At 38.3% G+C, this 11702-nt stretch overlaps 1 protein-coding gene across 1 annotated transcript in view; it reads right to left on the bottom strand.

Moving 5' to 3' along the window:
• Window positions 1–11702, bottom strand: part of POLH (DNA polymerase eta) — a 32986-nt gene that overhangs the window by 7601 nt on the left and 13683 nt on the right. Inside the window, exons 5-9 of the mRNA XM_090282483.1 lie at window positions 5983–6152; window positions 4209–4312; window positions 2666–2785; window positions 1913–2036; window positions 1303–1368 (exon numbers count right to left, since the gene is read on the bottom strand). Coding sequence (XP_090138609.1) covers window positions 1303–1368; window positions 1913–2036; window positions 2666–2785; window positions 4209–4312; window positions 5983–6152 — 584 coding nt within the window. The remainder of the gene's footprint in view (window positions 1–1302; window positions 1369–1912; window positions 2037–2665; window positions 2786–4208; window positions 4313–5982; window positions 6153–11702) is intronic.

Genomic DNA, 11702 nt, shown 5'->3' with positions numbered 1-11702 from the left:
TGACAAGTGATTTGTATCCAGAATATATAAAGAACTCTTAAAAACACAATAAAGAGACAACCTGTTTCAAAAATGAGTAAAGGATCTCCACAGACATTTCTCCCCACAGGAGAAGAATGTGGCTACTGAGCACCCCAAAAACCACAAACTTCACACCCACTAGTAGGGCTAAAGTAAAATTTAAAAAGAGACAATAACAAAAATATAAAGAAATTAGAACCCTCTTACATTGCTGGAAATGTAAAATAGTGCAGCAACAGCCTCAAAATATTAAACATGAAATTACCACGTGACCCAGCAATTCTACTCCTAGGAAATACAGGAGCAAGAGAAATGACAACCACATGTCTACATAAAAACCTGTAAGTAAATGTTCTCAGCAACATTATTTATAATAGCTGAAAAGTAGAAACAACAAATATCTATTCACTGATGAATGAGTAAACAAAATGTAGAGAGATATTTATACAATAGAATAGTATTCAGTTATAAAAAGGAATAAAGTACTGATACATGCTACAATGTGGGTAAACCTTAAAAATATTATGTTAGTTTAAAGATGTCAAGCCACTCACAAAAGGCTACATACTGCATTATTCCATTTATATGAACTATCCAGAACAGTAAGTCTATAAAGACAGAAAGGAAACTCAGGGATTGCCAAGATGAGGGAGTAACTGCTAATAGGTATAGGATTTCTTTTTGGGCGATGAAAATGTTCTTAAATGGTGGAATAGTTGAACAACTGGAAAACACTAAAACTACTGAACTGCATACTGTAAATGGGTGAATTTTTTTAAACAAGTGAATTTTATGGTATGTAAAATATACATCAGTAATTACACTGGGTTTTTTTTTTTTTTAGAAGAGTGGATAAAGAAACAAATCATCAGATGTCAAGTCTTTGACTTAATACTCTGTCTCTAAAACTGTCAATACTTTGTCACGTGGACTATGTTTAAGTCCAGTAATTTATAGTCTAATCCCTAAATGTCCTGCTTAATGGCTCTTCACTATGATAAAGATCCACTGTATATTCAGGGCTATAGGAGTAGTTTGATAAAGAAATATACAAAAAGGCAGAGGTAAATGGTAATGAGGGAGATAGGAATAGTCAGGTCTTATTTTCACAGATCCAGGCTTTCGAAGATCATGTTGACTTTTATGGAAGAAGGTAAAAGATTTCTTAAAATTTCTTAGCTGATATCTTTTTGTATCTTTGCTTCTACTCCACAAGGTAAAATATTTAAACTGGTATTTAAATTCCAAAGCTCACCCCACGAATCAAGAAAAAAATCTTACATCATTTCGGTCCTTCATTAGTCTCTCCTCTAATTCCTGGGCTAATTGCAAAAGCCACCATTGCACCTGAAAAAAAGTATTGAGATTTTAATTTTTCACTTAAAACCCATAGGCTTATAACAGAACTAGATGGTGGATTTGTTAAGCTCTCCCCCAAATGGAAGTGTGCAATCAACTTTTCCCCATAACTAAAGGGTCAACAGATCATAGAAATTTTCAGTACTCTGACCTGCCCTAGTTCAAGATTTTCATTTTCTCTTCCTGCTGGCATGCCATCAAGTGAATTTCAGGCATGTTCCAGCTCTGAGGGGAAAAAGAAAAGGACACGAACTTAAGGCACAATATGCTAGGCCTTCCATGTTTTCGCTTACCAAAAAATGAGTGATTCCATTTCAAATTTCAATCACTTCCATTTATTTTTTAAGTGGAAAAAAGGAAAAAATAATAAATTAAAACTAGTCAATTTTCAATACACAAAAAAATACTCCTATGCTCTTCATACTTTACAGCGTAAAGGTTCCATCTAACTTATTAAACTTTCTGCAGTTACCAAAACCTACCCACAAGCCCCCTTAAAAGAGGCACTGTTCTGTCAAGGATGCCTGCTTACCTGTTCCCGAGTAGCCAGAGCCGTTTTTCCTGGGAAGTTCTTGCTGCAGCCAATGGTTTTGGGAAGTTGCCTGGGTTTAACTGGGTCATGTTCAATCCCACGGCACATGGCATATAGCCAAGACCTAATAAAACCAGCAAAAAAGTTTATGGTGAAAGCCAATGATTATTCTTGTTAAAATAAGACAAACTATGTATATGATATTACACTTTTACCCCCTTCATGAAAAAGGAAACGTTTGTCCAAAATGAAGTATATCTCACCTCTGACAGAATTCCTGCCCTTCCCAATGAACTCCAGTGCAATATATTGATTGCCAAGGAGAGGAACACTGGTTACACTTTCCAAAGCCAAGTCATCATTTTTTTTTAAAGATTTTATTTATTTGTTTTTAGAGAGAGGGGAAGGGAGGGAGAAAGAGAGGGAGAGAAACATCCATGTGCAACAGAAACATTGATCTGTTTGTTGCCTCTCTCACACCCCCAACTGGGGATCTGGACTGCAACCCAGGCTTGTGCCCTGACTGGGAATTGAACTGGCAACATTCAGTTCTCAGGCCAGTGCTCCACACACTGAGTCACACCAGTCAGGGCAGTTATCTAATATTTTAAAGCAAAAGGACCAATAAAATTACCTTGAGGAAAAAGTGCTAAGCTAAAGATAGGCCTAGATTTACTAAATATTTTAGTCTATATTTGAATTTAGTATTTCCATAAAGGTTATTATGATTGAAAAGTATTAGGAATCACTTACCCATTCTTCTCCCCAAAATTACTCTGGAGCTGGGATTCAGTGAACTGGGTCAGTTCACCCATGTATTCTACCCCCAGGATTTCAATGACAGAGGCTCCCAACTTTCCTCCAAGACTACGGCTAAGAAAAAAAAAAAAAAAAAAAAAGGATTTATAAGTCATGTTTTTTTTTAAGTTAATTATTTATTTTGTTTAGTTTATTTATTTATTTATTTTTAGAGAGAGGGGAAAGGAGAAAGAGAGGGAGAGAAACATCACTGTGTGGTTGCCTCTCACTCGCGCCCCCAACTGGGGACCTGACGTGCAACCGAGTCATGTGCCCTGACTAGGAATTGAACCAGCAATACTTGGCTCACAGGCCAACGCTCAATCCACTGAGCCACAGCAGCCAGGGCTTTATAGGTCATATCTTAAATATCTAGTTAGCAGCAGATATAAGATATTTTGCTTGTGTAACTAGCTCTCCAGAAGGTTCAAGGAAAATGAGAGCACATATTGGTCCTATAGACTATTAATATTGTACTGTAAAACAAGATGATTCTGGGAATTCAGATATTCTAGGAGTTAGGACCTGGGAAGAAGATTAACAATAGCAAAAACAAAAGGTTAAAGTCATTAATTATCATTAAGCCAACTGTATATAAAACTTTCAATTGTACAGAATCTACTGTCCCATTTAGAGATTAAATTTCCAACCCTTAAACAAATCCCTTCCATAGCTAAAACCTTTTATATTTAGGAATAAAAAATCGTCAGCCTGACCTTTGAAGCTTCCTATAATCTGTCTTTAACCAGTCTTTTCAGTCCTATTTCCATCACTTCACTTCCTCAGTATGGTCCAGTTAAACTAATTTATGCCTCAGTTCATTGAAAATACCTCATACTTATTCTCTTTTTGTTCAAAATATTGCCCAAATCACTATTGCTCTTCTATCTCATCTGACTTTCCAAATTGTGCCAAATTTCAGAACAAATCCCATGCCTCTTTCATAAATCCTTCTCAGATTACTCTTCTATGAACTTTGGTAACTCCCTGTACAGTTCATTTAGGTACAGTCTTGTGATAACACTTTTACTAATTCCTTTGAACTGTTGTATCTTGTCCCTTCAACAATATTATAAGCCCTTGACAAGGACACACAACAACTGGTAGGCACAACCAAGTTATTCATTTTATTTGGCTTCTTTCATGCCTAGTTTGGGAGCAGCTTAGTAGTGCTAAATACCTTGATATGACATTAGAAGAAAAGAAGTAAAACTCCTATTTTGTTATTTAGTAACAGCCTTGAATAAAAAGCCTAGAGGAAAGTTAAACATACATCTAAACTTCAGTTCATTTAAAAAAATTCAGTATTAAATATCTTCTACAGATAACCCAAAATTGAAGTTTCAGTAAGAAAATGTCTGTGTTTTTCAAAATTTCCTATGTAATCTTGGAATCAATTTTACATGGCTCCAATCCTTCATAAGGAACAGAAGAAACTACAGCCAGAGTGCTTTCATATGTATATGAGTGAAATTTAAGGGGCTCCCCAAATACTTACATTTTGTTAATAGGCATGTGGCTGAAGAGCTGTGGGACTGACCCATGTGAGACCAGGGTCTGGCGGTTGGGCTTGTTTAGTCCACAAGCCAGTTTTGCCAGGACCTGGAATAGGAATATGGAAAGTGTGAAAACCTCACTGCTGTCAACACCCACACAGAGAACTGGTGAGTATTAACATAAACATACACACACAGGCATAGCTTAAGGGCTATAACTAGTGGTGTCCACATTAAAAACAAAAACAAAACCAGAAACTCAGGACATCTCTAATCCTTCCTGTCCTACAACATCCTCACAGGAAAACATGACCCACCATCATCATCATCTGCATTATTCTCTCTACAGCTTCTGTTCTCTGTTTTCCTTTAGCCATTTTCCACCCCCATGCATTCCTAAGGTTCTCCCACTTCAAGAACATAAAAGGCAGAGAAGTTGCAGGAGAAACTTATGATGCATTTCTTAATGTGCCCATATGAAAATCCTGAAACAACGTGTTTTACCCATTTATTTATATTTCTTGATTAATGGTTAGTCCATTTTGAGACCTGGATTTAATACATATTACCCTTATTTAGTATCTCTATTAGAGACTGGGCTCAGAATCACCCTCCAATAGCAAATATACTATAAACAAGACTTCAAAATGAAAAAATTTTAAATCTTTGAGAACTTTTTTCAAAGAACAAGATATTTCAGTGGTATCACTTCACAAATTAAAATTGGTGGGGAAAATATAAAGTCATTCTTTAAATTCATTTGACAGATTCTCTGGAACTTCTACTGGGCAGCAGTTAGTCTGGTTTAAGTTACTACGTTAGGACTTTTGTTTTCTTTCCCTCTACCCAACCAGAAAAACACACACACACAAAAAAAACCTCTGCTGGGTAGTTTGGCACTTTGCTCTTCTTGGAGGGAGGGGGAGAAGGTAGTAATCAGTGATCAGCCACTGCCCACTTATTGAGCTTAGTCAGAGGGGATGAAGATCCCAGTCTCTCATTGCACTTAAATCAGAAAACCAGTTATTCTGCCCCTGGATTGAGAATTGTCTGTATTCCACAAATCAAAATAGTATTCAAATCAACAACATTTTACTAATCCATTTCTCTTACTGCTTTCATTAGGAAAGGGGGAATAGTCAAAGCATAAAACACCTAGGCCACCCCTCATAAGAAAGGAGGTAATACTAGAATATTCAGCAAATGAAAAGAATATAAATAATTTCATACATAAAATTCAAAGACTAGCCTCCTCTTTTCTAGATAGTTCAGTCATTAAGGAAATACTTTCGATGCAACTATATAAATACAGCATTCCCTCACTTATTGCAGGTATTACATTCCAGAACCCCCACCGCAAAGTAGGAACCTTACATTTCTTCTACACTCTTAAACCTACATAACTTTAACAACATACATATACAGTACCACAAATCCCGTGATATGGCAAAAAATCCGCGATAAATAAATACAATATTTTTAAAAATCCTGCAATACAGTGAGGCCGCGATAAGTGAACCGTGACATAGCAAGGGACTACTGTAAGCATTTTCTGCAATTTTTTTCAGCCTGCTTCTTAGGAAAGTATATGTTCAATGTCAATTCCCATGTGAAAGAATTACTTAGGCTTTTACTTAATCTTCAACATGAATTTTAAATAGAAATCCATAGCAAAGTGTATGTGTAATGACTTAAATGCCCCACTCCTATCTGTCCTGGCTGTGTTTAACTACAGGTATCTATGTTTTTCTTTGAAATCTACCATTAGCCTTTCACCTTATTGTGTGAAATCCCAGCCGAACACTGAAACCCAGTCTCCCTCTCGATGGCTGCTCTCATCTCCTCCACAATCACTGCTCCCACAGTGAGCTGTAGGTCTGGAGAGGTGGTGTCTTCAGTCTCAAGAGAATCGAGCCATTGCAATAAGCCTTGTTTTCGCATCTCCTCTGGAAAAGTTGAGAGGTCACATTCAGACATTTTTTGATATCAGAATTTTTTGTGTTATCTAATGCAGAAATGCTTAGATTTCAAGTACTTTAGATACATAGGTTTTCACGGAAATGGCAGCCATTTTGGAAGATACTTGGTACTTAAAAGAGAGATCACTTTCTCCTTTATACTGATTCTGTCAATCTTAGCATAGGCTAAAATGTATAGTTTTTTAAAGTATATTTTATTGATTATCTGTTACAATTGTCCCCATTTTTTCCCTTTTCCCTCCCCCGCCCAGGACCCCCAGCCCCTCCAGCAATACCTTATCCTTAGTTCATGTCCATGGGTCATGCATGTAAATTCTTTGACTTCACCCTTTCCTATACTATTCTTAACTTCCCCGTCTATTTTGTACCAACCGATTATGCTTCTGGATCCCTGCACCATTTCCCTCTTTCTCTCCCTTCCCCCTCCCCACTGATAACCCTCCAAATGATCCCCATACCTATGATTGTTCCTATTCTTGTTTGCTTAGTTTTAGTTTGTTTTTATTTTTTATTTTTTAGATTCAGTTATTAATAGTTGTGAGTTTGTTGTCATTTTAATGTTCATAGTCTTTTTTAAAAGATTTTATTTATTTATTTTTAGAGAGAGGGTAAGGGAGGGAGAGGAAGAGAAAGAAACATCAATGTGTGATGTGGTTGCCTCTCGCAGGCCCCCAACTGGAGACCTGGCCCACAAACGAGGCATGTGCCCTGACTGGGAACTGAACCAGCAACCCTTTGGTTTGCAGGCCGACACTCAATCTACTGAGCCACACCAGTCAGGGCTGATCAGTTCTTTCATTTGGGCCATATTTCTTTGCCTCCTCAATTTGGCACCCTCCCTGTGTTTGTTTCTGTGTATTGGGTAGAGCTGCTTTGACTCTGTGTCTTAGTAATGTGGCCTAATGTAGTAGGTGTCCTGTAGGGTCCAGAGGCACAGCCTCCCCTATCACCCAAGCTGGGCACTCACGGTGCGCCCTTCATGTGGGCTGAGTACACCCTCCTCTTGTAGTTGAGCCTTGGTTGATGTTGGCAGATCAATGGGAGGGGCTTACCCAGGCCAGTCAGCTGCAAGGACTGGCTGTGACCACTGACCACCAACCTCTGCCCTCCATGGAACATCAGCTGTGCAGGGACAGGGTGGTGATGCTCTGACGTGGTCTATAGCTATCCATTGGGTGCACTGGCCCTGGTGATTCCTGGGTGGTGCAGCCAAGGTCAGTCCCCACCTGTGTTTTGCCCAGTGCATCCTGCCTGAGATATAAAGCAATCTGAGATGGCTGCTACTTATGCTGGGCTTGGAGATTCCCACATGAAGCCAAGTTGTGAATCCAAGCTGTCTGCTGTTAGTGCCCAGCCTTGAGCTCAGTGCGGCTGGCTGTTGCTCATTTGAAGGGATTTAGGAAGTTGTACAGCCTGAGCCAAGACCAGCCATTCATATGGAAAAGTAGCTTGAGTGGGCCAGTAAATTTGGTGGGAGGAGTCTCTTGGGATCTCCAACGCAGGTCAAACAGTTAGCCAGATTGATGGAGTCTCAGGTACAGCACCAGCCCACTGGCTCTGCAGCAGGAGGGCCCAGAAAAGACATAATGGCCTCCACATGCCCAGATGCCAGACACTTTGGTTCCTCCCTGTATACCACTGGTGCCTTTCAAGCTGCTACCCCCATGCTGGAGCTCAGAGGGAGTGAGTCTGAGCTGGGTAGTGTGTGTGGATTAAGATGAACTGCTTGGGGCTCCAGCACTTTCTTCCACCGACTCAATCCCACTGGCTTTTGCAACCAAAGTTGTGGGAACTTATCTTCCTCGCACTGGAACCCTGGGCTGGGGGGCCTGGAGTGGGGCTGGGACTCCTAGCTTCCAAGATATCCCTCCTGAATTTTTATCCACCACACAGGGGTGTGGGACCAGCCTGTTCCATGTGTGCGCCCCTCTGCCCCATCTCGATGGATGTGGTTTCTTTAATTCCATAGTTGTCAGACTTCCATTCAACTCGATTTCTGATGGTTCTGAGTGATGACTGTTGCATATTTTAGTTGTAATTTTGAAGTGTTCATGTGAAGAGGCAAGCCATGTCTGCCTATGCCGCCATCTTGAACCATACAGTTTTAATGTCATATTTGATATTATCTTTTATAAGCAATTATTTAAAAGTATATGTTTTCTCTCTCCAGTTCTCTTGAACTTTCTTTCTCCAAGTTCCCCTTGCACATTCCCAAGAATTATATTATCTTAATCAGTTAGAATACATTCAGGATTAACTCACACTTTGGTGTAAACTTAAGTCAGTATGTTGTATATATTTTTAGAAGCAGGTTCCAATTGAGTAGCTTAAAATCCCAGCAGAGGAACTAGATGATTTATTCTCCCAACAAGCTGTTTAAATTATATATAGCTTTGGACTCAATGCTTGAAAATAGCTTACTGTCTAATTTTGAACTAGTCACTATTTTGAAAAAGCATAAGCGTAATTATATACATAAATTATATAGCAAGGAAGATAGGTACACAGGGAATATGGACATGCAGATTTAATGAGGCAGTAATGAGGCATGAACATGGCAAAAAATATATACTCAAAATATTTTGGAAAGGTAGAATGAAGGTTCACATATAGGAAAGAAGAGAAAGATGAGCACATAGCAGGAAATATTTTCCAACTATTGATGACTGCTGCTCCTCTCTTTTGCTGGCTAATCTTCCTCTTCTAACACCCTAATTGTGGGAACTGAACAACCTTCTACTCTTCTTGGTATATATGCTTTTTCTCTTGGTGAACTGGTACTGGTTTATGTTTCAATTTATTTATGCTGAGTATATGCAAATCTTCATCTCAATCCCCAAATATTAATCCCTTATCTCCACCTCCCTACAGAAAAAGTCGTCTTGAATTTTTCATTATAGTTTCAAACTAAACATAACTAAAATCAATCTGTATTATATCTTTCTCCTCAAAGGTTCTTTCCTGAAACAACTCCCTATTTCTATTAAAGGTTTAAAATCCAAGTAATACTGTCTTCTCCTTTTTTTTCTTTTATTCCTCATTATTTAGTTACTTAGTTAACAAAGCCCACTTCAAAATATTTCACATATCCATCTCAATCCATCCAATTTTATTTGGGTTTCTTTTCCTTCTGCTTAGACCACCCTGAATGCATTCTACACAGTGCCCACAAATTAAATATTCTCAAATACCAGTGTTATTAATCTTAACCACCTGTTCAAAATTACCATTGGCTCTCTCACACCTACACAATAAAGTACCGACTCTATAAACAGGCATTGTAGACTACCTGCCCTTTTCAATTTATCTTCCACTAATCCCAAATTTGTTATATCCTTTCAGTCTCCTGAACATACCATGTTTCTATTGCAAGGCATCACTTATTCTATCTCCCTACTCTTACTCTTTAACTCTGTTCTTCTCCCCCTTGCTTAAATAAATCTTATCTGTACTTCAGGGCTTATCTCAGGTCTTATCTAACATGAGGTCCTCTCTAACAATTCTAGCTAACTTTGGGGTGTCCCAATAAAGTCCTTTAGCTCTTATCTGTAACAATATGGCATAATTGTTAAAAGAACACATTCTGCAGTCAGGACAAATTCAGATATCACCTTCACAACTTACTCTGTGGCTTTGAGCAAGTTATATAATTCTCTAAGCTTTGGTTTTGTTGTCTGTAAAATAAGGATGAGAGTACTGAACTTCATAAAACTGTATACTGTACCTCGTAGAACAGTAAGTATAACATCCTTCATTTAAAACCATTTAATAGTATTTAGTATTAGGTTTGGGAAACAATATAATTTATTGAAATTGTGGGGTTTTTTGGACTCATTTTCTTTACTTGATCTTAGCTGGAAGGTCAAGAAGCGATGAACTCTTAGTGGAGCTAAGTTTTTTCTGCTTTAGATTTCATTATTGCTGTCCTGGGTTAGGTGAAGTTGCAACCCTCTGTTACTCTATATCCATGTCAAATGAACAGGACCACAGATTAGCAGCATTCCTTTGTATCTTTCTATTCTCTAGTTGATAAGAATCTATAATGGGATAAGAGTCACTAAAGTAAGAAAAGACTTTCCTTTTCCTGTTGAATTATCGGGGTACCTTTGTGGGAACCAACTGATAAAAAAATGGGGACCTATTTGTGTACTTTCTATTCTGTACCATTTATCTGTATGGCTCATCTGATACCAATACCGCACTGCCCTAGATACTATAAAGTTGTAATTCAATCTTAAATTAGGTAAAGTCTTCCAATTTAGTTCCTTTCAAAGTTGTTTGGCTAGTCCACATCCTTTGCATTTCCATATGGATTTTAGAATCATTTTGTCAATTTCTAAAAAATCCAGTAGGGATTTTGGAAGGGAATGCAGGAAGTCTGTAGGCCAGCCCTGGCCAGGTAGCTCAGTTGGTTAGCACATTGTCCTGACGCACCAGGTTTAATGTTTTCTCTCTCCCTCTACCCCCACCTTCTGCTCTCTAAAATCAATAACATTTAGTCTTTTGCTCCATGAGCATAGTAGGTCTCTCCATTGATGTCACTGCTTTTAATTTCTCAGTAATGTTTTATAGTTTTCACTGAACTAGTTTTCCACATGTATTGTTAAAATTATCTGATAATTTCTGATTTTAATGCTATTGCAAATGATATTGCTTTTTGAATTTCAATTTACCATTTTAAAATTTTAGTATACAGAAATAAAATTGATTTTTATATTGACTTTGTCCCCTGTAATCTTGCTAATCTTACTTATTCTAGTTTTTTTTTTGGGGGGGGGGGTGGAGGTAGATTTTTTTAGGATGTTTTACAAATATGGTCATGTCATCCGCAAAGAAAGCTTATTTTCTCCTTCACATCTGAATATCTTTTATTTCTTCTGTTCCTTTTTATTTAAAAATATTTTATGTTTATTTTCAGAGAGAGGAGAAGGGAGGGAGAAAGAGAGAAACATCGATGTGCAAGAGAAACAACAATCAGTTGCCTCTCGCACACCCCCAACTGGGGACCTGGCCCACAACACAGGCATGGGGAATCAAACCAGTGACTTTTTAGTTTGCAGCCCGGCAATCAATCCACTGAGCCACACCAGCCAAGGCTCCTCTTCTGTTCTGATTGGATCAACTTTCTTGTACTTCCAGTACAATGTTGAATGAGAACAGGCATAAGAGTGAGCACTGATGACTTGTGTCAAAACTGTGGGTTTAGCCTTAGCTGGTGTGGCTCAGTGGACTGAGTGCCAGCCGAACCGAAAGGTTGCTGGTTTGATTCTGTCTTATCTAACATGAGGTCCTCTCCAACGATTCTAGCTAACTTTGGGGTGTCCTAATAAAGTCCTTTAGCTCTTATCTGTAACAATATGGACACATGCCTGCGTTGAGGGCTAGGTCCTTGGTTGGGGGCATGTGAGAGGAAACAGATCAATGTACCTCTTGCATATTGCTGTTTCTTTCCCTTTCTCCCTCCCTTCCCCTCTCTCTAAAAGTAAATAAATAAAATCTTTTAAAAAAACAACAACT

The sequence above is a fragment of the Furipterus horrens genome, unplaced genomic scaffold (assembly GCF_987537825.1).
Source record: "Furipterus horrens unplaced genomic scaffold, mFurHor1.1.pri manual_scaffold_6, whole genome shotgun sequence".
In the NCBI taxonomy this organism is placed as follows: domain Eukaryota; kingdom Metazoa; phylum Chordata; class Mammalia; order Chiroptera; family Furipteridae; genus Furipterus; species Furipterus horrens.
The sequence above is the reverse complement of the archived record's forward strand: the minus strand, read 5'-3'. Positions and strand labels throughout refer to the sequence as shown.